Source organism: Geotrypetes seraphini, chromosome 8, assembly GCF_902459505.1.
Source record: "Geotrypetes seraphini chromosome 8, aGeoSer1.1, whole genome shotgun sequence".
NCBI lineage: Eukaryota > Metazoa > Chordata > Amphibia > Gymnophiona > Dermophiidae > Geotrypetes > Geotrypetes seraphini.
In genome coordinates this window covers 42580853-42608380 of record NC_047091.1, presented here as the reverse complement: position 1 = coordinate 42608380, position 27528 = coordinate 42580853, and the positions used below count along the sequence as shown (strand labels likewise).

General features: G+C 46.5%; 1 protein-coding gene across 4 annotated transcripts in view; it reads right to left on the bottom strand.

Annotated features, from left to right (window-relative positions):
* LOC117366157 (protein jagged-1b-like) overlaps nt 1–27528 on the bottom strand; it is a 134254-nt gene that overhangs the window by 28363 nt on the left and 78363 nt on the right. For 3 of the 4 annotated variants that reach the window (XM_033957324.1, XM_033957325.1, XM_033957326.1), the window contains exons 5-8: nt 26369–26429; nt 15855–15985; nt 6925–7044; nt 5748–5861 (exon numbers count right to left, since the gene is read on the bottom strand). In XM_033957324.1, coding sequence (XP_033813215.1) covers nt 5748–5861; nt 6925–7044; nt 15855–15985; nt 26369–26429 — 426 coding nt within the window. The remainder of the gene's footprint in view (nt 1–5747; nt 5862–6924; nt 7045–15854; nt 15986–26368; nt 26430–27528) is intronic. The other variant, XM_033957327.1, reaches the window with a different exon arrangement.

Below are 27528 nucleotides of genomic sequence, written 5' to 3'. Positions count from 1 at the left end.
GCCCAGATGCACTAAAGCCATTAATTGTCTCTAAACCTGTTTTAACAGCTTTAACGACGATTGCATTTGCCGACCTGATGCAGAAAACAGCTCACCGCCTAGTTTTCTACAGGATCGCTCATTCCCTGATCTGACCATGCAAATAAGCTGATTTTTTTTTTAATTTTTATATCTTTATTCATTTTAAAGCTAAAAATAAGTGCAACATATTCTACAAACATTTTACACTTTAACATCACTTAAATTCTATCAAATAATATTTATAACAAATACATATATCATCCCCCCTTTATACATATCCAACAATTGCACTCTAATTAAAAGTATCTCCCCACCCACCCTGGACGTGTATGATCAAAGGGCAAAATCAACAATCACTCCTCACAGAATTCTGTCAATGGCTCCCAAACATCCATAAATTTCTTATAATGTTCCTGTTGTATGGCCATCATACGCTCCATTTTAAAAATGTGGCATAGAGATTCCCACCAGAAAGTACAATTTAACCAATACCAGTTTTTACAATTCCTCAAAATGTTCCCGCTAAGCTGCGCTGGCGTGCGCTGGCGCACAAAATATTAGGTCGCAGCGCACAAGTTTCTCGTCACAGCGCAGGACCGGCAAGATTGACTCATTTGAACTTCTGCAAGATCAGCATCGGAAGCGTGCGCTGGGCCGGAGAGATCTTGGGGAGCCTCCGACAGTGGCTTTCTCCCCTCTCTGCAGCTCTCCTTTACTTCCCAGCGCAGCGATTCACGAAGGCAGCCTCGGGGCTTTTGCTGAGTCGCGGCTGCCTCTGATGATGCAACTTCCTCTTTCCTCAGAGGCGGCGCGACACAACAAAGGACCCGAGGCTGCCTTCGTGAATCGCTGCGCTGGGAAGTAAGAAGAGCTGCTGGGAGGGGAGAAAACCACTATCAGTCTGGGAAGCTGCTGGGCAGGGGAAAAAAAGGGACAGCTGCTACTGGAAAGGGAGAAGGAGAGATGCTTCTGGGAGGGGAGGAGGGAAAGGAATCTGGGAAGCTGCTGGGCCAGGAAAAAAAAGGGACAGCTGCTACTGGAGAGGGAGAAGGAGAAGGAGAGATGCATCTGGGAGGGGAGGAGGGAAAGGAATCTGGGAAGCTGCTGGGCAAGGAAAAAAAGGGACAGCTGCTACTGGATAAGGAGAAGAAGGAGAGATGCTTCTGGGAGGGGAGGAGGGAAAGGAATCTGGGAAGCTGCTGGGCTAGGAAAAAAAGGGACAGCTGCTACTGGAGAGGGAGAAGGAGACGGAGAGATGCTTCTGGGAGGGGAGGAGGGAAAGGAATCTGGGAAGCTGCTGGGCAAGGAAAAAAAAGGGGCAGCTGCTACTGGAGAGGGAGTCGGAGAGATGCTGCTGGGAGGGGAGGAAGGGAAGAGAGTTACTGCTGGACAGGAGGCTGGGAGAAAGAAAGAAAGGGGGCAGGCAGGGAAACAGAAGGAAAGAAGAGAAACAGAAAAAAAGAAAGAAAGGTCAGGGAGAGAGGAAGAAAAAGTTGGGGGAGGGAATGAGGTGTGGAGGAGAGAAAGCATACAGGCTGATAGAAGGGAAGAAAGATTGGATGCACAGTCAGAAGAAGAAAGTGCAACCAGAAATCACCAGACAAGGTAGGAAAAATGATTTTATTTTAAATTTAGCAAAGTGGAGGCAGTATTACCACAGTTTTCAAAGGAATTTGCCCAAATAACTTAATAGTTAACTGGGTAAATTCCCAGAGATGAAAACTTCCCTTCACTTACTATGCACAGTTCTGAATTTATATCTGCTGTCTATATTTTACAATATGGTCCCCTTTTACTAAACCGCAATAGTGGTTTTTAGCGCAGGGAGCCTATGAGCGTCAAGAGCAGTGCTGGGCATTCAGCGCAGCTCCCTGCGCTAAAAACTGCTATTGTGGTTTAATAAAAAGGATGGAGGGTATATTTGTCTATTTTTGTATGCTATAAAAACCAAATACAGAGAGAGACTGAGAGCTGTTGACGAAGAGCTACGTGTGTGTCTTTCTTCCATTCCAGCCAGAATATCAGCTTTGTGTTCAGCCAAACAGGCCCAGGTTTCGCACTGAATAAAGTATTTTATAATTTTTATAATTTTTATTTCATAATAAAGTAATTATAAAATACTTTCTTTGTGTTTATTTGATTCCTATTCAAGAGAATTACTTTATATATAGTCAATATAGGCAGAGAGTTAAATTTTTTAACATTTTCTAATGGTGGTGTGCCTCGTGATTTTTTTCATGAAACAAGTGTGCCTTTGCCCAAAAAAGGTTGAAAAACACTGGTCTAGAAATTGAAAGCATCAAACGTATTGTCTTCTGGACTGTTTTTAATTTACAGTTTACACATATGGATGTAACAGACATAACTACATTTGTTGTAAAACATTTATTAAGATATCATTTCATCCCTACAATTTCTGTGTTCTTAAAAATATTATTTAACGTTATTTAATTTAGCGTGTAGGCCTAAAATTCCTTTGAATACCTCGTCCTCATGTATCAGCAACTTTGACAACATATTTATTTGGCTCATAACTTGCTGGCGCCTGATATTTTTAGCTCACAGTGAAAAAAGTTTGCTCACAACACCCGCCCGCTTAGAGGGAACACTGATGGCAACCCCTGTCATAATACAGAGAAGTTTATTATTATGGGGAGATATTTGGTTTTTGACCCTCATTAAATAAGCTGATTAATATTAAAATGCCTTGTAAACTAGTAGAGTGATTGATGCTCTAACATGGCTTCCCAATACATTAAAAAAGTTATCGCTTTTAGCAATCTAAAGAAAAGTGACTGGTCAAGACCAGTAGCTTACCTGTCTAACCTTCTTTATTTAATGGGCATAGATGCTGTGCTTATTACACAGCACAATATCTGCCCCATTTAAAAAAAAAAAAAAGCACTCTCCTCCCAACCCCCCCCTAAGGTCAATGACGATTCTCCCTATGAACCGGCACCACACACCAGCTCCCCCCCCCCCCATCTGTGCCAGAACAAACAACAGGAGGAATGCCCACTTATTCCTGCCATGCTGAACCCACCCACCCGGTGAAAGAAAATTGACAGAAGGGATGCCCACTTGCTATGGCAACTCCCCCCCCCCCCCCCCGCAGTAGCGAAACATCAGGAGGAATACCCACTTCCTCCTTCCATGCCGAAACACCCCCCCATGAAAGTAAATTGGCAGGATGGATGCCCACTCCCTCCCCCCAGGATGCCTACTCCCTCCTGCCACCAAAGGCCCACCCCCATGCTAGGCACCCTGCAAACATCCCCTACCCTCCCTCTTTCACCCCCCCCCCCAAAAAAAAAAAAAAAGGCAGGAGGGATGTCCACTCCCTCCTACTACTGGAGGTCTCCTGAAACCCCACCCTCACCCTCTGAAAAATCCTGAGCCTTTTTGAAGAAGTTGGGGCAGGAGGGAAGCTCAGTCCGTACTGCTCATAGGCCTGCTACTTCAAAATGGCGGGTCTTTCCCTCCTTTTCCTGCGTAAGGTGTCTGAACAATAAGGATACAAGGGGAGGAGTCTAAGGCCCTGACTGGCTTGACAACACTGGGGAGGGAAAGGCCCACCATTTTGAAGTGATGGGCCTACGAGCGGGACAGACTGAGCTTCCCTCCCACTCCAACTTCTCTAAAAAAGGTAAAGGGGGTAGGTTCGGAGGGGTGGGGGTGGGATTAGGGGACCTCCAGTGGCAGGAAGGAGTGGGCATTCCTCCTGCCTTTTTTTCGAGGGGGGAAAGGGGTGGGTAGGGAATGTTTAGGGGTGCATGGCTTGGTGGTGGGCCTTTGGTGGTAGGAGGGACTGGGCATCACTCCTGCCGTTTCACTGCCACGGGGAAGGGTGGTCGGCATGGCAGGAAGGAGTGGGCATCCCTCCTGTCAATTTTCTTTCACAGAAGGGTTTGGCATGCTAGGAGGAAGTTGGCTGATTTATAAATTAAATACTCTGGCAACTAAAGGCCTGAATACCAATATGGAGTGGCAACATTTTTATTAAATTAACCCCCCTTTACAAAAGCGAGGTGCGGTTTTTAGCGTCGGCTGCAGCAGTAACAGCTCTGACACTCATAGAATTCCTAGGAGCGTAGGAGCTGTTACCGCCATGGCCGGAGATAAAACTCATGTTATGCTTTTGTAAAAGGAGGGGTAAGTGCAATAATTTGGTTTAGGAGATTGTTGATTGATAAGTCTGCAATAATGTAGATGGAACTTGACTGGTCAGTAAATATAGCGTCTATAAAACACATTGGCACCATTTTGTAGGCGTAAGGAGAGACGAGCAGTTAGATTCTGAAAAGGAGGTAAGAGATTTTAAAATATCTGGGAGCTGCTGGATGCATACCCTGAAGCAGCGGTATCAATATATTTACCATGAAATGAAGGCCACGACTACAGTAATACAGCGGCAATAAGAATCAAATACAGATCAGATGAAGAAGGAGCAACAGGAGGAAACATAAAAGGTCCTGCCATGGTACAAGTATATTGTTCGGCACTCTGACTGAAGAAAAGATTTGGTGATTAATTTATTTGAATATACTGGCTCCCTGGGATTATGTGATACACTATAATGAGATATGAAACTGCATGAATTATTTTTGATAAGACACATTGAACTAGTGAAAAATTAAAGAAATTAGAACAGTTAATGAGAAAATATATAGAATTTAAATGATACATTCAAATGATATATGTAGATGGGGAGGTTTTTTGCCAGTAACTTGAGTAGGAGCATTGTGGTTTACCACGCTTGACTCCTGATTGGATGCTAAGCTCCAGTTCTGAGGCTTTTTCACCCCTGTAATGCAACTAGTTGCTTAAAAGATGGGTTTTGTTATAATTAATGCATATTTGGATATTAGACCACTTATATTCAAGATTAGGTGTATTCTTATGTGGCCCATCTCCCGCCCAAAATCAGGAAATTTCCATGAAACACGAAAGACTTGGAAGCCAACCAGTCTGTTTTCTCTGTCCATATGTGAGCACCAGCAGCTTTAAATCTCACAGCCAACCCTTCCTACTGTGAGATTAACAGGCACGAAGCATTGGCTGTGAAATTTGAAGTTGTTCAGGGCTGATGTTCTGGCAAAGAAGTGTTTGAGAGAGAATGGGGAGAGGGCAGGGCATGGGCACAATAGGGCAGGATATGAGCTGGCTAGGGGGTAGGGGTTACCAGATGTCTGGGTATCCGGACAGCTTTTGAAAATCCGGCACTTTGTCTGGGTTTTGAAAAGCTTCCAGCTCGGGACATCGTCGGGAGGGCATCTGCGCATGCACGGATGCAATGTGGTGATGTCATGCAACACCTGCACATGTGCAGATGCCTTCCTGACGTGGCTTCGAGCACTTGAGGGAGGTGGGGCTGGGGCTGAGGCTGGGGTGTGAAGTGGGCGGAACCGGGCATGGCTGGGTAGAACTGGGTGGGCCTGGGGGCGGGGCCATGGGTCCGGATTTTACTAACATAAAATCTGGTAACCCTAGGTAGAGTCAAAATATCCTCTTTAAAAAAACTGCTACTCCTTGGTATCTTTTTGCTGGTGAAGATGGAGTTTCTAAGAGCAAAGACAAACACACTCATATCTCTACACCAGTAGTCTCAAACTCGTGGCCCTCCAAGTACCTATAAATCCATAATGTGGCCCTGCAAAGGGTTTGAGTTTAGGACCACTGCTCTACACCCATCTCCTGTTGCCTATACTGATGTTTCTTACTCTTACCAACTTCACATAGTGTCCCAGTCCATCCTGGAGCACAAAGGCACTGAAAGGCAGAATCCATCTCCTGGCAAGTTCCTCTATTTAAGCAGGGGCTGGAGAGACAGGAAAATTCAGCTGAGAAAAGAGAGAGAGAGAGAGAGAGAGAGAGAGATTGTAAGGAGTTCTCAAGCCCATAGAAGATCTGAGGTTAGAGCTTCCACCTCTCCCTTCTTGTTAAAAAAAACATCCTGGAGTCAATATTCAAAGGGATCTAACTGTCCAGCTAAATCTCTTGTTCAGGGTTAACTGGTCATTTTCAGCTAGGGTTACAGACATCTGGGGAAAGCTGGACATGTCCTCTTTTTAGAGGACTGTCCGGGTGCCCAGAGGGATTTCCAAAACCCGGCAGTTTGTCTGGGTTTTGGAAGTCCCTGAGCTCAGGGCCATGTCTGGAGGCCTTTGCGCAGATGCGGATGTTAACACAATGATGTCACATGCACGCGCAAATGCATATGATGCCTTTGCATCGACATCCATGCATGTGCAGAAGCCCTCTAGACAAAACTCCGAGCTTTGGGAGGTTCATGTGGGGGTGAGGCTGGAGGTGGAATGGGGCGGAGCTGGAGGCAGAATGGGGAGGGGCTGGGGTGGAAAGGGGCAGTGCCAGGTGTCCTCTTTTTTTTAAAGAGGAAATCTGGCAACCCTGTTTTCAGTGGAATTTAACTGGTTAGTGCTGCTGAAAATGTTCAACTATGCCTGAAGCAAAATTGGCTACTTCTGGGGCGTTTCGAGGAAAGAGTTGGCTAGTTACGTGCCAATATTCAGTACTTAACTGGCCAAGGTCACTGCAGGGGGCATAGCCAGATACCCAATTTTGGGCGGACCTGGTCCCAAAGTGGATGGGCCCAAGATCCTAACTCCTTATCCTATTTCTTGAGAGTTCGTTGGCAGGTCAGTCAGGAAGTTGTTATGCACAATCTATGAATCTCCTTACTCCTTTTCATAGCAACATAGCCAAAAATGGTTTCTCTCCTTTCTCTTTGTCCTCTGGCTCTCTTCAGGAAGCAATCTTTCCTGGCTTCTTGCCTTTCTCCTTCCTCAGTTGGGAGTCACCTCTAGTACATAGCTGAAGTCTGATCTCACAGTGCTCTCACACACCATCCCTTCCAACCTCCCCCATCCCCTCCCCTCCACTCACATTTCTCACAGTTGCGACCATAGAAGCCCTCTGGACAGAGACATTCATATTGGTCTGGTTCAGTGTTTGTGCACGTGCCTCCATTCTGACAGGGCTGCAGGGAACCACAGGAGTTCAGGTCTAGGAGAGGAAAGTGTTATATGCAGAAATTTCCTCAGTTTTGTTCATCTCCCATCTCGCCTACTCCCCACCCCACTGAGTTTACTGCAGTAACTAACTTGGTTGACTCTACAACAGCTCAGTAAGATCCTAGGCATATTTCCTCTGGACTGCATCACACAGGAGGCATTGTAAGGAACAGAAATATAGAAACATGATGGCAGACAAAGACCAAATGGTAGGGTTACCAGATTTTTCGCTTGGAAAATCCGGACTCCTTAGACCCATCCCCAGGCCCACCCATCCCCGCCCCACAACAACCAAGTCCTACTCCCAATCCTGCCCCAGCCCTGCCCCCTGCTGCCTGTTCTGGTTGGGCAGGAGGGCATGCACGCATGCGCGCAACATTGCTTACTGGCACACAGGCACAGATAACCTGACAAACCGCTCCACATTGCTGGGCTGGCCACCAAAACAGTCAGTGCCCTTGCATAACTCATCCCCGTCCTCCCTTCACCCCCAGCCGTATCACATTCTCCGATTTCAATGATTGCCTCAGACAATAAACATGTAACTTCTCTGTTAAGTACCAAGGTACCTTACCATATACAGTCTAGTAAATAATTGACAGAACTTTAAACTGTATTCAAGACTGAATTGGCAACCGGTGGAGTTGTTTCAGAACTGGAGAAATGTGATCAAATTTGGACACATCAACCCACATTCTTTCTGTAGAGTTCTGAATCACCTGCAATGCTTTAGTACAAGTATTGGCAATACCCAACTACAATGCATTACAAGAGTCTACCTTAGAAAGAACGATACTCTGCAGCACATTCCAAAAATCAAATATTGACAGCATAGGTTTCAATTATCGCAAAATACATAAATTGAAAAATGAGGACTGTATAATGTTCAGAATTTGTGCATGCAACACCACACCCAGCAATGTCATCTCCTTTTTTAGCACGAACCACCACATCATCTTGTCACCCACAACCTCAGGGCAATGTGTCCAGGGCTGCGGGGACAAGGAAAATACTCTTGTGGGCCGCGGAGGGCGCCACAAGGAAAAGAAAAATAAAAGTTTAGAGTAAGGATTCACCCACAAGCTAGGCAAGTATTTGCAAAAACCAGGACTGGATTTATTTTGTTTAATACAAGTAACTAGGAAGCTTTACTTGTCAGTTCACATACCAGCCAAAACTAAAATGAAAAACAAACTTTTGTCAGGATTTCCCATCAAAACAGCACAGTCTCAACACCTTGAGCTTCAATCTCATAAACAGAAAAGTTTTAAATTCAAGTAGCAAAAGGGCTCTGTATTTATCAGTGAGCCTCAGCTTCAAAGTTCTTTCAAAAAGAAAAACTAACAAAAAGAAACAGTCTCTTCCTTTTGGTAGTAAAACTTGGACTAATGTCAATGCAACAGCACTATATTCCTTCAGCAATGGAAAGTGCTGACCAGGTGGTGTACTCCACATGTTGATAAATGCTACACAAATGAGCCCACTATCCCACCTCAATAACGTGGGGCAAAATCCCCCACCACACTGGCAGGGTAAAGTCCACTTTCTCCAAAAAGGGAGAAAAACACAGCAAACAATAAAGCGTAAGTTCTTTACAGTCTTAATTCCTGTGCTCCCCTGCTTAAGCCCCAACAGGGTAATTAAAGCACAGCTTAAAAAAAAAAACAGTTGAAACAAAACATTAGGTTTTATAATCCCCTTAGGCAGTTTCTTTACTCGCCTTGAAACAGCACACTTCCATGGGTTGGATTTCATTCTGGACCTCAGCACTCGGTTCCAGCTCCAACTCCATGGCTTGTGGAACGTCACAGGGATCAGGAGTTAACACAGCACCAGCTTCTGAAAACTCCATACATTCAGGCGTTTGGTGGCACTGCAGAGCTCTCAGCCCTGAGCTAGGCTGCCAATACTTCGCCTCCAGCTGTTCCCCGTCACTCCACTTCTCTCTCTCCCTTTCCAACTGCTCAGTCCTAAGGTTAAGGAACCTACAGCCCCGCCCCACACTCCCAGGTGCAGAGGATATCCGGTTACTAATCTTAGGAAGGCGTGGGGGAGGGGAAGACTGCAGCTCAGCCCCTGAGTTCCCTCTACTGGACACAGTAGGAACGGCAGGCAAAAGGCTAAACTGGGGTTTTAACTGAGCAGATTGGGAACTATCTGCTCTAGAAATGAGCCTTATACTAGGGCCAGTCCTAGCAGGCACACCTTGCATATCACAATCTACACAAAAAGGTTCTGGCCATATATCTTCCATCATATTCCCCACAATCATGATTTCAGTCTTTCCTAAATTCAGCACTAAACCATGTATCCTCATTCATTTTCCAATCTCTAATTTAATCTAATCTAAAATTTAGATTTATATACCAAGTCATCCCTGAAAAACAGGGCTCGATTCGGATAACAATAATTTTAATCATAAAAAGAAGTTTTCATCATTGAAAATTATCTGTTAGGAAATGCAGAAACAGGCCAGTCTTCAAGATTTTTCGAAAGAGCAGGAGTGGTAAACAAGATCTTAATTGAGAAGGTAAGTCATTCCAAATCGCAGTCAATAAATAAGGCAAGGAATCTCATTCATATAACCTTTCAGCTGAGTCACCAACCCATCTCCCTAAACAGAAATAGGGAAGAAAAACTGAACATCATTAGCATATAAATGAGGGGAAAAAACTCCTAATCTTTTCTTGTCTTCACCACCTCCACTGGGAGGCCATTCCATGCACTGACCACCCTTTCCATAAAGATGTACACTTCCCCCTCTGCATTCGCGGTGATAGGGGGAAAAGCATAGCAGCAAATACCGAAAAACCACGAATAACATTTCGTATGTTATTCACGTTTTTTTGGTAACAAACCCCTAAAAAAGATTTTAAAAACGTGAATAACCTAACCTGATTTCCTCTGTACAACGCCGGGAAAAGCGATTTCCTCTGTTCAACGCTGGGAGCAGCAATTTCCTGTGACTTACATTTTGGGGGAGATTACTCCTGAGCTGTGGTGCAAATTCCATTTAAGCAGCCCCTGCATTGCAGGGGGAGGGGCATTGAAGGTAGAGGTGGAGCATGGCAAAGATAACTTTATAAACAAGTTGTTGTTCTACTTTCTCCAATAAAAGTACTCACTCCAGGCAATCAGAGACCTAAAGTATTACAACATAATCATGCTGAAGTTACTGCAGGAGGAGGCAAAGTGCTTATACACTTTTTTGGCTGCCAGAAGAGAGCATTTTTATTGGAGAAAGCTGAAGGGATCTTTGCTACACTTTGCCTCCTTTAAGTTTTTGAGGTCTAGGAGGCAGAGAGTGGTTAGAAAGAAAGAAGAAAGCAAGTGCCCTTTTCCCATTGCCACTGCTCCTAAGTCTACCCTCTTGATTTAGAGCAGTGTTTTTAGCTCCGAAGACCATTAAAAAATATTTTGATGTAGCATCATTTCGTCTGCTAGTTCAGTCTTCCATCTTAAGTATGCTCGACTATTACAATATTATTTATTTGGGTACATATAAGAAAACACTGAAAAGGCTTCAAGTTATTCAAAATTCAGCAGTTCGGCTGATTTTTGGTTTGAAAAAATGGGAACATTGATTACCGATCGAGGCAAGAGTTTTGTTTAAATTTTCCTGTATCTGTTTTAAATCAATATTTGGTATGACTTTAATTGCTTTGTTGCTCAAATTAGGATAACTACTGCGTAAAAAAAAGAAAAATTAAAATTACTTGTCGTTAGTTCTCAAGGACCAATCACATCAAAGAATGATGCTTGTCTGGGCGGTTGTATCCTTACGCACACAGACACTCATAACACTGACAGACTTTTGCATATGTGACGTACGTCATTTATTCTAATGTATACTTCTGAAGGGAATTTTTTTAAATAACCCCCCTCCTTTTTACAAACCGTAGTCCAGTTTTTAGAGCCGGCCACGACGATAACAGCTCTGATGCTCATAGGAATTCTATGAGCAATGGAGTTGTTACCACCACGACCTGCGCTAAAAAGTATGCTACAGTTTTGTAAAAAGGGGGAAAGGAAAATTATACATAGTTACATAGTAGATGACGGCAGATAAAGACCCGAATGGTCCATCCAGTCTGCCCAACCTGATTCAATTAAAATTTTTTTTTTTTTTTTCTTCTTAGCTATTTCTGGGCGAGAATTCAAAGCTTTACCCGGTACTGTGCTTGGGTTCCAACTGCCGAAATCTCTGTTAAGACTTACTCCAGCCCATCTACACCCTCCCAGCCATTGAAGCCCTCCCCTGCCCATCCTCCACCAAACGGCCATACACAGACACAGACCGTACAAGTCTGCCCAGTAACTGGCCTAGTTCAATCTTTAATATTATTTTCTGATTCTAAATCTTCTGTGTTCATCCCACGCTTCTTTGAACTCAGTCACAGTTTTACTCTCCACCACCTCTCTCGGGAGCGCATTCCAGGCATCCACCACCCTCTCCGTAAAGTAGAATTTCCTAACATTGCCCCTGAATCTACCACTCCTCAACCTCAAATTATGTCCTCTGGTTTTACCATTTTCCTTTCTCTGGAAAAGATTTTGTTCTACGTTAATACCCTTTAAGTATTTGAACATCTGAATCATATCTCCCCTGTCTCTCCTTTCCTCTAGGGTATACATATTCAGGGCTTCCAGTCTCTCCTCATACGTCTTCTGGCGCAAGCCTCCTATCATTTTCGTCACCCTCCTCTGGACCGCCTCAAGTCTTCTTACGTCTTTCGCCAGATACGGTCTCCAAAACTGAACACAATACTCCAAGTGGGGCCTCACCAATGACCTGTACAGGGGAATCAACGCCTTCTTCCTTCTAATGACTATGCCTCTCTTTATACAGCCCAGAATCCTTCTGGCAGCAGCCACTGCCTTGTCACACTGTTTTTTCGCCTTTAGATCTTCGGACACTATCACCCCAAGGTCCCTCTCCCCGTCCGTGCATATCAGAATCTCTTGTGGCACACCACTGTGCCTTGGCACAGTTTGAGAGCCACTGATTTAGAGCTTCCTTTCGACTCAAAGAAACTTGCTTCCTGGGGTTATAATAGTGGAACCCCTGAAATATTTTTTCATTTACTTAGGAATATCCCTCCCCTCCACTCCACCAAGTACCATCCAGCTTCTGCTCCCCTTTCCTTCTCTGTCCTATCTTTCTTCTCTCATGCCTTCCCTGAAGTACAGATTGTCAGGTCTCAACGCCCCTTAGGTCCACTGTCTCTCCCTCTCTCTTCCCTTCCCTTCCTCCCACCACACCACCCTTTCTCTCTCCCTCCCTTCACACCCTCAATCCAGCATCTTCTCCCTCTTCCTGACTACTTCATGCTGCTTTAGAGGGGGCCTACCTTTGATTTAGTTTAGTCAAAGAGGTCCATGCTCTTGCTGCCTGAGCAGTGAGGAAGTCAGTGATGTTCTTCAGCCACTGGCACCTGTATTCTTGCACATGCTCAGTTCATGCTATAGAACTAAGCATGTGCAAGAGTGCCAGTATCAGCAAATAAAGCACCCCACTGATTTCCTTGCTTGCAGAACCCCTGAAAAGAGCTCGTGGAATCCCAGTGTTCCATAGAACCCAGTTTGAGACTCATTGGATGGTGCATTGTGGACAGGGCCGCCATCAGAAATTTCTGGGCCCCTTACTGAGCAATCCTATTGGGCCCTCCACGCACCCCTTCCTCCCCCCGACCCCCCCTTCTTCCATGGGCCGAATACACACATACTTTTCTCTGTCACCGCACTCTTTGACCAAAAGATTTGTAAGCCTGCAACCACGTCAAGGTAGACTCTTTCAGCAGGGCCCTAACCTAACCTAAACTAAACTAATCTATACCTACCTATTCTAAACTAACATATGTCTAATACTGAACTAATAACAAACTAACAAACATCTGCATAATAAATAACTAATAAATAATAGTGCTAGTAGCTATAATTCACTTTTGAATGTAAAATCTCAGTTAAGGATTTCTTTTGATCTTTGTAGGCCAGAAGTAGATCACAATTGCACAATATTTTTTGTAACAAGTATTAAATGTGTTTTTATAAATACTGTAAGCTTAATAAATATATCAGAAAAAACTACATATCTGAGCGCATATCTGAACATACACATCTGTATGATCCCATCCTCCTCAGCTTGCCTATAGCTGCATCATGCATGTTAAAAATGTACGATATGTTGATATGTGCACCTTCCTTCCTTCCCATCCATCCTCCTCGGCCTGTCTTTACACATCCACAGTTGCATGTTAATGATGATGTATATGTTATGATGATAAATAAGTGCATATGAGCACATCATTAACATGCAGCTATGGATGAATATAAAAAAGAAACAATATTCTGTACAATTGTCAATTTATAAATCAGCGTCTTCTCCCCACACTCTCTTTCCCATTTCCCTTCAGCGTCCTCAGCCAACTCTCTCTCCACTTTCCTTCAGTGCACGCACATAAAAACAAGCAAGTAATTTAAATAATTTTCATTCTATTCATTCATAGAAATTAAAGTCTAAGTAATGCAAGTCACATAACAAAACATGATTTTACAAAAATAATTCCCTGTAAGGTCAAGCCTGCAAGGATTACTAGATGTCTTTCAGCAGCTCCCCTCCCTCCCTCCCCCTTACCTTTGTGGCCAAGTCAAAATGATCTATCAACAATAAAATTTTAAAAACACAAAGCATGCTGTACGCAGAGAAAATGTTAATTATCATTTATATTCTGCGGGTTTTCAAAGAGGTCAAGGCAGACCTCAGTAACAACTATACAAAAATAGACAAATATTCCCCCTCCCTTTTTACTAAAACGCGATAGCGGTTTTTAGCGCAGGGAGCTGCACTGAATGCCCCACGCTGCTCTCAACGCTCATAGGCTCCCTGTGCTAAAAAACGCTATTGCGGTTTAGTAAAAGGGGGCCATAGTGCAAAATATAGACAGCATATATAAATTCTCAAAGCAGACACATTTTGATCACTAAATTGAAAATAAAATCATTTTTCCTACCTTTGGTAATTTCATCAGTCTCTGGTTGCACTTTATTCTTCTGACTGTGCATCCAGTATTTCTTCCCTTCTTTCAGCCTCCTGTATGCTTCCTCTCCTCCAGACCTCATTCCCTCCCCAAACTTTTTCTTTGTTTCACCCTGCCCCTTCTTTCTTTTTCTCTCTCTCCATACCCCCTTGCTTTCTGTATGTCTGTTTTTCTCTCTCTCACCCTGCCCCCTTCTTTCTTTCTCTCTCCACATCCTCTTTCGTTCTGTATGTCTGTCTTTCTCTCTCTTTCCGTGCCCCATTTTTCTTTGTTTCACCCTGCCCCCTTTCTTTCTTTCTGGCTTCCTGTCCCCCCCCCCCTTTCTTTCTTTCTCCCTGCCCTCCCCTATGCCACCAACATTGGGAAAATGCTGCCACCGCCACTGGGGAATAGGCTGCCACTGCCGCCATCGGGAACAAGCCGGCGTCGAGTTCGCCCTGCTTCTCTTCCCCGCGGGGCCGACCAACTTTCGCCACCCGACGTCAATTCTAACGTCGGAGAGGATGTTCTAGGCCAGCCAGGCAGCGATTGGCTGGCCCAGAACGTCCTCTCCGATGTCAGAATTGACGCGAGTGGCGAGAGTTGGTCGGCCCCACAGGGAAAAGCAGGGAGAACTTGGCGCTGGCCTGTTCCCGATGGCGGTGGTGGCACTCAAGTGGCTAAAGAGCCGCAGTTTGCCGGCCTAGGGAGAACACTGGAGGGTGGCCAGCTGTGCACCCCTTGGGACGTAAACCTGGGGCGGGGCGGGGCGGGGTGGGGCGGACCGCCCCCCCCCACCCTCCCCCACCTTGGTATGCCACTATCTGTACCTCACTCCCTCCCTATGACCAAAAATTCTCCTTTCTTCTATTCCCCGTGTACACAACCATCTCTTTCCCTCCCTTCCTCTCTCCCAAGTCCATGCCTTCTGTATCCAAAAACACATTCCATCCTCCACCTCAGCATCTCTTTCCCTCCCTTCCTCTCTCCCAAGTCCATGCCTTCTGTGTACAAAAACCCATTCCATCCCCCACCTCGGCATCTCTTTCCCTCCCTTCCTCTCTCCCAAGTCCATGCCTTCTGTGTACAAAAACCCATTCCATCCCCCACATCGGCATCTCTTTCCCTCCCTTCCTCTCTCCCAAGTCCATGCCTTCTGTGTCCAAAAACCCATTCCCTCCCCCACCTCAGCATCTCTTTCCCTCCCTTCCTCTCTCCCAAGTCCATGCCTTCTGTGTCCAAAAACCCAAGTTCATGCCTTGTGTCCAAAACACACTCCCTCTCCCCTTTTGTGTTCCGCATTTGCCTCCCAGCCCATCTTTGCAACTTTCCCAGCAAAACGGAGCTCGAGCCGAGAGGCTTGTCTCCTGTTTCCTGCCTGCCCTGCCGCGCACAAATAGCCGACCGGAAGTATTCTCCGATGTCAGCACTGATGTCAGAGGGCAGGCTTTGCTTAAGCCCTCCCTCCGACGTCAGCGCTGACATCGGGGAACACTTCCGATCGGCTATATGTGAGCGACAGGGCAGGTAGGAACAGAAGACGAGCCTCGCGGCTCGAGATGTATTGAACTCCGCGGGTCCCCCGTACAGCTCTCTCCTGTGCACCTGGGGCGGACCGCCCCCCCCCAGGTACGCCACTGGGACCGGCACCGGTCCGCGGACCGGCATTTGAAGAACTGTGGCCTAGGACCCTGGGGAAGCCCAGGCCCCCTGTCAGCTCCGGGCCCCTGAATGCAGGACTGGTAGTACTGCCCTGATGGCGGCCCTGATTGTAGGTTGTGATCACCTTTGTCACAGAGCAGGCCACCCCAGTTAGTGTCACAGACACACCTCCACGGTTCGATGCAGGTACCATGGACACAGCCCGGGTATGGAATACACTCATCACAGTTCTGTCCTCGCCATCCATAGTGACACCTGAAGAAATGGAGGAGATAGAAAGAAAATCATCCCATACTGCATTTGAGATGATCAGCAAATTCCATGATATTAAAAGAGTGGGGGGGGAGGAAGGACAAGGGGAGTGGGGGGAAGTTAGGGATGAGGGTGGGGCACTTTTTCATGTTCTGTGACACGATACCCTTTTCAGTCTATTATCTGTACTTGATTGGTCTTGTATTGACATGTGTTTCTGATGTCTTTGCACTATTGCTGACCATTGTTTTGCGTGTCACTGTTTGAAACTGTTTAAAAATGATTTATAAGTTGAAAAAAAGAGTGGCAAAAGAAACTGCTCTCTCTTACCCCTGTACTGTAACAGTACAGGTATTCCCCTTTGTCCATGTTGCTATTCTCATTCTCCTTTCTTTGACCTAGTAATACACAGTAGTCAGATCTTAACTTTTTTTTTTTTGGGGGGGGGAAGAATGATGAAAATAGGTGGGTACTAGGTACTCCACTCCTCTGCCTCTACTTTCCTCTTCCCTCTTCCCCCTCTCCCCCCCCCCCCCACATGTAAAAAATATCGTGTCTGGCAGAGATCCCCTAAGCCCTGATACAGAAATCCAATCCCCTAAATTGTGGCTCTTGGCAGCTCAAAGTGCCACTGCTGACACCAGCATGGCAAGCATAATCATTTATTGTGAATGAAGTGAGTATGAGTGAGAGCTGACAGCCACACCATCTTTAGGAGATCAGAGTGGGCCCTGGATTTCTTCAGTTGTCAGAGCTTAGGGATTATTGCTAGTTATAGAATGGTTTTTCCAGATGATGGAGCCAGAGGCCGGACTCCCCCTTAAGAGGAGGGGAGCCGCGGCGCGAAAGCAGCACAAGCCGCGTGGAGGCTTGTTGCAGCGAGGAGAGAGGAGCCGGGAGACAGAGAAGGTAGCGGCGGAGGCGAGGGCGGGCAGCGGCGAGAGTAAGCTCCGCCCACCCGCACCACGTCACCAGCGGAGCCAGAGGCCGGACTCCCCCTTAAGAGGAGGGGAGCCGCGGCGCGAAAGCAGCACAAGCCGCGTGGAGGCTTGTTGCAGCGAGGAGAGAGGAGCCGGGAGACAGAGAAGGTAGCGGCGGAGGCGAGGGCGGGCAGCGGCGAGAGTAAGCTCCGCCCACCCGCACCGCGTCACCAGCGGAGCCAGAGGCCGGACTCCCCCTTAAGAGGAGGGGAGCCGCGGCGCGAAAGCAGCACAAGCCGCGTGGAGGCTTGTTGCAGCGAGGAGAGAGAAGCCGGGAGACAGAGAAGGTAGCGGCGGAGGTGAGGGCGGGCAGCGGCGAGAGTAAGGTCCGCCCACCCGCACCGCGTCACCAGCGGAGCCAGAGGCCGGACTCCCCCTTAAGAGGAGGGGAGCCGGGGCGCGAAAGCAGCACAAGCCGCGTGGAGGCTTGTTGCAGCGAGGAGAGAGGAGCCGGGAGACAGAGAAGGTAGCGGCGGAGGCGAGGGCGGGCAGCGGCGAGAGTAAGCTCCGCCCACCCGCACGCGTCCTCAAGAAGGGCAGGCCAGGTCACTACATCCAAGGACTCCAAGAAAGGAAGAAAGCAAGGTAAGGAAGTATACACATACACGCACACACACAAGTAAAAGGGAAGCAAACACAGAAAAGAAGGAAGGAGTAGGCCCAGGAAGGACCACACATCAAAGGAACGACAGGCAAGGAAGGCACTGAAGAACAGTAGCAAGGGCAAAAGACAGGTTAGAAGCAGGCTAAGAAGGTAGCACACACACATACAAAGAGACAGCAGTAACAAGCTCAACAGGACAAGAAAAGGCGGACTCAGGAGAGAACACGAGCTAAAGGAAAAGGCAGCCACAGAGGGTAAGCAAGGGGCAAATAGCACAAGCGCATAAGTAAAAGGAAGCGAAAGACGAAGAAGGTAAGGAAGAGCCAGGCACAGGAGTGAAAACACTAGCAAAGAGCAACAGGACTCCTAGAGAGCGGACAAATATGGAAGCGGAAGGAACCCGAAGGATGAGCTTCCCAGTGTACTGCACGGACTGCCACATGTATGACTACCTCCCCTCCGGGCAGCAGTCATATGTGTGTGGACGATGCCAGGAACTGGTAAGCTTGAAGAGCGAAGTCAGTCGACTGAAGCTCAGGATCCAGGAGCTGGAGGGACTCTACATCTCCGAAGCCCCCTTCCAGACAGCCGAAGACCCCATGCAAGATGAGTGCATCGAGGAACAAGTCAGGGAGCTCGAGAGGTTCATTGAGGATGCCTACAGGAGAGTGGAAGAACAGGAGCACGGAAATGAGGAAGACACACAGAGCAGAGGACAAGGAACATCTGACACCAAGGTAGAGGATACCCGCGGAGGAACCTTGCTGGAAGAAACGAAGAACACCAAAGACACAGACCTGCGGCCGACACGGAGGCTGAAAGAAGGGAAATCTGCAATCCTGGTGGGAGACTCAATCCTGAGGCACGTTGACAGTCACATAGCAGGAGGGAGAGAGGATCGGCTAGTGACCTGTCTCCCAGGAGCGAGAACAAAGGACATCGTTGACAAGATTGAGAGAATCCTGGAAGGAGCAGAGACGGAAGAGACAGCAGTGATAGTCCACGTCGGGACGAACGATGTCACCAGGAGGGACTACAGCAAGAATGCACTGACTGAACAATTCAAGATCTTAGGAAGGAAACTGAAGATGAGGACCCAGAGGATAGCCTTCTCAGAGATCCTGCCAGTACCGAGGGCAGAAACGAAGAGGCAGACGGAGCTACAATCAATTAACGCATGGATGAGAAAATGGTGTGAGGAAGAGGGATTTCTCTTCGTGAGGAACTGGACAACGTTCTGGGGAAAGAACAAGCTTTTCAAGAAGGATGGTCTACACCTGAGCAAGGCGGGAACTAGACAACTAGCAAATAACATCAGAAGAGCGATAGAGCAAGCTTTAAACTAAGAAGAGGGGGAAAGCCGACAGTCGACCTGGTATCGACGGTTCGGGAAACAGTACCCAATGAGGGTACTGAGGGGAAAGATTTTGGGGATGACACAAGTGGCAAGCAACAGACTATGAACAAACAAGGGAGTCAGATGAAGCGAGAGGGGGAAAGGATGAACATACTGGAAGGGGAAGTCAAAACGGGATTGGATGTTGAGAGAGAACAAGAGGAGGACAATAGGAACATGCCACAAGGGGAAGGCAATAGGAATCTACCACAAAGAAAGGCCAAAAGAGACAATACTCAGGAGTTGGCAGGCCAGGAAGGGGACAAAATGAAGCATGAAATGCAAGGTGAAATAGAAAGGAAGAGAAAATGCCAGGACTTGAACTGCATGTATACAAATGCAAGGAGCCTAAAGAACAAAATGGGGGAACTAGAGGTCATGGCCAATAATGAGAAACTAGACATCATAGGGATCACGGAAACATGGTGGAACGAGGAAAACAAATGGGACATAGTACTGCCAGGATACAAACTCTACCGAAAAGACAGAACTTACCAGAAGGGGGGAGGAATAGCACTATACATAAGGGATACAATTCACTCAACCACTGTGGACACAGCAGAGACAAATGCCCAACTGGAGGCATTGTGGATCAAAGTACCAGGAAGCAACGGAGCCGAGATAAAGATGGGACTGTTCTACCGTCCACCTGGGCAAACTGAAGCTGAAGATACAGAAATGGTAGCCGAGCTGAGAAGGGAATGCAAGAACCCAAACACCATAGTTATGGGAGATTTCAACTATCCTGGGATAGACTGGTGTCTCGGAAACTCAAAATGTGCAAGGGAAACGGAGTTCCTGGAAGCAGTACAGGACTGCTTCATGGAACAACTAGTCGAGGCACCAACGAGAGGATCAGCGACTCTGGATCTGATCCTCAATGGGCTGAAAGGCCCCGCGAAGGATGTGGAGATCATAGGACCACTAGGAACCAGTGACCACAACATGATTCAGTTCAAAGTGCAAGTAGGACTACCTATGGGAAAGAGAACCAAGGCAACAACATTTAACTTCAAGAAAGGGAACTATGATGCCATGAGACAAATGGTGAGAAAAAAGCTCAGAAACAGCTCCAAGGAAACGCGGACTGTGGAGCAAGCCTGGTCCCTATTCAAGGACACAGTAAACAAGGCACAAAACCTATATATACCAAGATTTAGGAAAGGTTCCAAGAAAAATCAGACAAAGGACCCTGCATGGATAACCAGTGAAGTAAAGAAAGTGATAGGAGACAAGAAAAAATCATTTCGGAAGTGGAAAAAGGACAAAACTGAAGGAAACTGGAGAGAGCACAGGAAGCAACAAAAAGAATGTCACCGAGTAGTCAGGAAAGCCAAGAAAGAGTATGAGGAGAGACTAGCCAAGGAAGCAAAAAATTTCAAACCATTTTTCCGATATGTGAAAGGGAAACAGCCAGCGAGGGAGGAGGTGGGGCCCCTGGACGAGGGTGGCCGGAAGGGAGTGGTGAAAGAGGAAAAAGAGGTGGCTGGTAGGCTAAACAAGTTCTTCTCGTCGGTCTTTACAATAGAGGACACATCCAGTGTGCCAGAACCGGAAAAAATCTTCAGGGGAGATCAGGAGAGGAAACTATCATGCATGGAGGTAAGCCTCGAAGACGTTCTCAGGCAGATAGATAGATTAAGAACGGACAAAGCTCCGGGCCCAGACGGGATCCACCCGAGAATACTGAAAGAGCTTAGAGACGAAACAGCAGAATTACTGCAGCATATTTGCAACCTGTCCTTGAGAACAGGGGTAATCCCGGAGGACTGGAGGATAGCGAATGTTACACCGATCTTCAAAAAAGGATCGAGAGGCGACCCGGGAAACTACAGACCGGTGAGTTTAACCTCTGTTCCGGGGAAGATGGTCGAATCAATGATCAGGGAAGGTATCAACGAGCATATAGAAAAAAATAATCTGATGAGATCGAGTCAGCATGGTTTCTGTAAAGGCCGATCATGCCAGACAAATCTACTGCATTTCTTTGAGGGGATAAGTAAGCAATTGGACCAAGGTGACCCAGTAGACATTATATATCTGGATTTCCAAAAAGCCTTTGACTGAAGAAGCTGTGGAGTCACGGGGTGGAAGGGAACGTGTACAGATGGATCAAAAATTGGCTGGCGGACAGGAAACAGAGGGTAGGAGTAAAGGGGCACTACTCTGACTGGATAGGGGTCACAAGTGGTGTTCCGCAAGGGTCAGTGCTGGGACCATTGCTGTTCAATATATTTATTAATGATCTAGAAACGGGGACAAAGTGCGAAGTTATCAAGTTCGCGGATGACACAAAATTCTCCAGCAGGGCCAGAACTGTTGAAGAATGCAAAGAACTGCAGAGCGACCTGAACAAACTGAGTGAGTGGGCAAAAAAAATGGCAGATGAGCTTCAATGTGGAGAAATGTAAGGTCTTGCACATAGGGAAGGGGAACTACATGTACAGCTATACGATGGGAGGGAGGGTACTCGGGGAAGGAAGCCAAGAAAAAGATCTGGGGGTATTGGTGGATAACACAATGAAGCAGGCGGCGCAATGTGCAGCGGCCTCAAAAAAAGCGAACAGAATGCTGGGCATTATCAAAAAAGGTATCACTACCAGAACAAAAGAAGTTATCCTGCCACTGTATCGAGCAATGGTGCGCCCACATCTGGAATACTGCGTCCAATACTGGTCACCATACCTCAAGAAGGACATGGCAATACTCGAGAGGGTCCAGAGGAGGGCAACGAGGATGATAAAGGGTATGGAGAACCTTTCATATGCCGAACGGTTGGACAGGCTGGGGCTCTTTACCCTGGAGAAGCGGAGACTGAGAGGGGACATGATAGAAACCTATAAAATCATGAAAGGCATAGAGAAGGTGGAGAGGGACAGATTTTTTAGACTAGCAGGGACAACTAAAACAAGAGGTCATTCAGAAAAACTGAGAGGAGACAGATTCATAACAAATGCAAGGAGGTTCTTCTTCACTCAGAGGGTGGTGGACACCTGGAACGCGCTTCCCGGAGAGGTGATAGGACAGAGGGGTTCAAAAAGGGACTGGATGACTTCCTGGAAGCGAAAGGGATAACAGGGTACAGATAGAGATTTACCTTACAGGACATTGAGTGAACAGGGTATGGGTATTTTAAGTTAGGTAGGGAACACTTTCAGGTCATGGACCTGGGGGGCCGCCGCGGGAGCGGACTGCCGGGCACGATGGACCCCTGGTCTGACCCGGCAGAGGCAACGCTTATGTTCTTATGTTCTTATGGGGCAAAAGTGGAAGGGCTTAGGCTGGACCTGACCCATCCATGGCTATACCCTTGCAAATCTGTCCCCTTTTCAATCCAAACTCTGGCTCTATGAGCTACTTTGTTAATGGCTGACTGCAGCATTCCTAGGGCTTCCATTTCCTTTCCAGAGCTAAAAGATGCCACAATGCCTAGGCATCCCTATTGGATGGCATGTGCTACCCCAAAAAGATGGCTTGGCAGTAGAGAATGACACGGTGACAGAATCCGTCCCTTTCCCTATGGTTAACTGCAGGAAACCATCCCTGTGTCATTCTTTAAAAAGAGAGGGAAGAATCAGAGTATGAATGGGCACAGCTACTGACCCTCAAGCCTTGCACTGAAGAATGCTGGTGTAGAAGGACTGAGGTTGAGATAGACACTAATGACACAGGATGATCTCCCATTGTTATCCATGGGGATGGGGATACATTCTGTCACCATGTCATTCTCTGCTTGGAAGATTGCAGGAATGCTGGAAGACTGCAGAGGAGAAGAGAGAAAGCTGAGAGAGATACTGAACTGGGGGATGAGGGAAGAGGAAAGGAAGGCTAAAACAGATGTCAAATTGTGAGAAAGGAAGAGAGGGAGATGCCAGATTGCAGGGATGGGAAAAAGGGACAGAGATGGCAGAATGGACTGGAGGAAGAGTGGAAAGAAAGAGCTCCAATGTGGGGAAGAGATGATGGAGCCACAAAAAGAGAGAGATTCAGTACTGTTGGTCAGGGGACACAGAGAGAGAGAGAGAGAGAGAGAGAGAGATTGGCTGTGGAGTGGGATTGGGTGGGTACAGGAGAAAAGGAAGAGAACAGAAGAAGCAGTACATAGGGAGGGAAAAGAACAAGAGGGCTGATACTAAACACAAGAGGAGGGATGGGGACACAAAAGGCAGATGATAAACATAAGGAGGGTCAGGGATAGACACAAGGAAAGGGACATGGACAGGGACAGAGAATGGAAATGCTTTACAGGAAAGTTAGATGCACAGTGGGAATGATGGTGGACACGGAGAGAGACAAAATGTCAACTGGACAGAAAATCCTGGAAAGAGCAGAAGATGGGTAGCACTTGGGGAGGGGGGAGACAGAGCAGAAATGGATGGCACACGGAGGGATAATAGCAGAAATGAAAATGGGGCTGAGGGAATAGAGTATAAGATAGATGAGACTAGAGGGTGGAAGGAGAAGGGGAACTGAGTGAAAATGAGAAAAGGGCAAGGAGTAGGGATGGGAAAGGGGAGAAGGGAAACCAAGCAAAAGATGAATGGGACCCGGGGATGGGGAGGGGAGAAAGGAACAGAAGAAAAACAGAAAGACGCTAGGGAGCAATGGAAGAAAAAGGAAAACAGAGCAGAAGATGACTAGGACTTAAGAACATAAGAATTGCCACTCTGAGTCAGACCAGTGGTCCATCATGCCCAGCAGTCCGCTCACGCGGCGGCCCTCTGGTCTAAGACCAGCACCCTAACTGAGACTAGCCCTACCAGCGCACGTTCTTGTTCAGCAGAAACTTGTCTAACTTTGTCTTGAATCCTTGGAGGGTGTTTTCCCCTATAACAGCCTCTGGAAGAGCGTTCCAGCTTTCTACCACTCTCTGGGTGAAGAAGAACTTCCTTACGTTTGTACGGAATCTATCCCCTTTCAACTTTAGAGAGTGCCCTCTTGTTCTCCCTACCTTAGAAAGGGTGAACAACCTGTCCTTATCTACTAAGTCTATCCCCTTCAGTACCTTGAATGTTTCGATCATGTCCCCTCTCAATCTTTCCTATTTGAGGGAGAAGAGGCCCAGTTTCACTAATCTTTCGCTGTACGGCAGCTCCTCCAGCCCCTTAACCATCTTAGTCGCTCTTCTCTGGACCCTTTCGAGTAGTACCGTGTCCTTCTTCATGTACGGCGACCAGTGCTGGACGCAGTACTCCAGGTGAGGGCGTACCATGGCCCGGTACAGCGGCATGATAACCTCCGATCTGTTTGTGATCCCCTTCTTTATCATTCCTAGCTTTCTGTTTGCCCTTTTTGCTGCCGCCACACATTGTGTGGATGGCTTCATCGACTTGTCGATCAGAACTCCCAAGTCCCTTTCCTGGGAGGTCTCTCCAAGTACCGCCCCGGACATCCTGTATTCGTGCATGAGATTTTTGTTACCGACATGCATCGCTTTACACTTATCCACGTTGAACCTCATCTGCCATGTCAATGCCCATTCCTCGAGCTTGATTATGTCACGTTGCAGATCTTCGCAATCCCCCTGCGTCTTTACTACTCTGAGTAGGAAAGTATTGGGGATCAGTGCTGGGAATAATAAATGAGAGAGACAGAGTGGGAATTTTGAGGGCATGGTGAGACCATGACAGTTGGTAAATGTCAGTGAAGGTGTGTTGGTGGGTTGTGAAATTGAGTGAGGGTAGAAAATGGGGGGTAAGAGAAGGGGATAAAGTGGGGGAAAAATTGACATGATGTGAATGATCTGGAAGACTGGAAAGAGGATGAGAGGTATTGAAAATGGATGGGGATACTTGGGAGCGGTATGAGAGGATGGGGATGGGTCTCTGAAGGGGTTGAGTGAGGGTAGAAATGGGGTTAAGAAGATGGTGAAAGAGAGGCAATATGATATGGTGTAGAGGGAAAGAGACAGAAGAATGGCCTGGAAGCAAGGGAAGGAAAGATAGACAAGAATGGAACTGGGGTGTTGAAAAGATCAGAGACAGTAGAGGGTAGGTGAGAACTGAGAGGGTGAGTACAGAACATGAAAATGGGGAACTAGGGCTTGGAGGAAAGATGGAGTGGTGTGATTAAAGAAAAAAATACGGGTGGGGGGCAACAGGAGTGAGGGAGAGAAGATGAGAGGGAAATGGGAAAAGCTGGTAGGTAGGTGAGAGGTAAAAAGAAAACGGACTAGACAGAGGATGAGAGAAGGGGAGAATGAGGGTAAAATCAAAAGGATGAATATAAATGACAGTAAGGGAATTTTTCAAGTACCTTTCTTATTTCTAATCTTAATGTATATTTTCTGTAAACCGCTTAGAACCTAACGGATGTAGCGGTATATAAGAAATAAATTACATTACATTACATAAATGTAAAGAAGAAAAAATGAAACAAAAAAGAAAAAAAGATCAGTGGCAGATGTAGAGAAGGAAAAGAGATAAGAATTGGAAAGACAAACCTGAAAAAGAATTTAAGAGAAGACAGACAGAAGGAAAGTGGAAAAGAGACTGGGACCAGCCCAACTAGACAAATAAAATGCTCAGATGACAATGGTAGAAAAGAAAAATACTTTTTAAGGATTGGTTTGTGTCCGCTTTGGGAAATGTACATCTTTTCTGGGTTTTATTTTGCAGAGTAGAGGAGAAAAGTGAAAGTGAAATGAGAAATGTATTACATTGCTTATTATGTGTGGGCCACAACCCAGTTGGGTTTTCAAGATTTCCACAATGAATATGCATGAGATCTATTTGCATACAATGAAAGCAGTACATGTGAATTAATCTCATGTATAATCACTGTGGAAATCTTGACTGTGTTGTGACCCTCAAGGACTGTGGTTGCTCACCCCTGGCTTTTAAAGTCTATCTTTTAGGGGAGATGGGGTAGAGGGTCTCCATTTCAATTTTTGTCTGCATGTTTTTATGTTCCCTTTTCTATATCTAGTGAGGGTCTGATCATGTTCTCCATATGTGATTTAGATGAAAGAATTTGTTGAATGATTCTGTAAATCATAATGGCAGTTTTACACAGTAGCTGAAACTAGCTGGAGGGGAAAAGGATTTTTTTATGCATAGAAGGACATGGTATCTTATATGGTTAATTTAAAAGTGTGTGTGCAGGGTGGTGGAGTGTGTGATGAGCAGAAATGCCACTTTGACTTGCCACCTTCCATAACTAGCTTGCCTCCTTCAAATATTTCTGTCTAGAGATGCCACTGTACAACACCCACAGAGCCAGGAATAGAACAGGGACCTCATGACTCTATTAATGTTGACATACCCTGTCCAGCAGGGAAATGGGAAGGTGCACCTGTACAAGTAGTTTCAAGTTGTTCAGCTGTATTGTATTAGCATAGAGAAACTAACCCCTTTCTCTGTGTACTGAAAAGGCAGCAGACTCTCAGATATGGACTGGGCACTTACCTGCATTCTCCAGGTACCTTGCAGAATCCATGGGTCTCATGGCAGCCCTGCCGACATATGGCTATAAAAGGAAGTACAAGAGTTGATCAACCTTTACACCTTTGAGAAGGCAGCTGCTGAAAACACCAAGGACAAATTTGTTTTAATAGGCACATATTGAACCACAGAAAGAGAGAATCCAATGATAGATAATGACTATAAGACTCATCTACAGCAAGCCTGACAAAAAGCTAGGGTCCATTCAATGGTAGAGGTCACCCCCCTCTGCCCAGGCCAGCAGGCACCCCCCAATGAACAGAACTGAAAAGTGGCAAAAAGAAAAATAGCAACACAAGACCTTGAAGCTTGTGGCCATGTTCAGTGTCATCTGAACTAGAGAATGATACGGAGACAAATTTTTCCCCGTCCCCACGGGAACTTATTTTCCCATCCTGTCCCCACGAATTCTTTTCCTGTCCCTGCCCCATTCCTGCAAGCTCCATCCTCATCTGCACAAGCTTCAAACACATTAAAATCATAGGTGTCTGAGGTTTGTTTGGCTAAGGCAGAGCTTACAGGAATGAGGCGGGGACAGCGACAAAACTTGCGGGGTCAGAGCGGGGAAAAATTTGTCCCCGTATCATTCTCTAATCTAAACATAAGACGTTGCATCAGAAGGGGCAGGAACAAAATATGCTCTCTGACGGTGCACTGAAGGGGACCAGCACTCCAGGCTCCCACTACCTTGGGAAATATGATGTTATAATGGAGCCTATTTTGATTCTTCCACCAGAGGCTCATTCATTCCTAGCTATGCCAGTCATCCACACTGTAATATTATTTCCATTGTTAACAACTTGGAGTCTACCTCAACCTCAGTTTAACATTCACTTTCCTTAAACCCCATTCTTATTCCAGGGTCTCTCCCCCCCCTGGGCAGCCAGAATCCATGCAAGTCTTATACCCTTAATGGCGAGATCCTAGCAAAAACGGTAGCAGAACGAGACTTGGGGGTAATCGTCAGTGAGGACATGAAGTCTGCCAATCAAGTGGAGCAGGCTTCGTCCAAGGCAAGACAAATCATGGGCTGCATACGAAGGGGTTTCGTCAGTCGTAAGGCGGAAGTCATTATGCCATTGTATAGATCCATGGTGAGGCCCCACCTGGAGTACTGTGTGCAA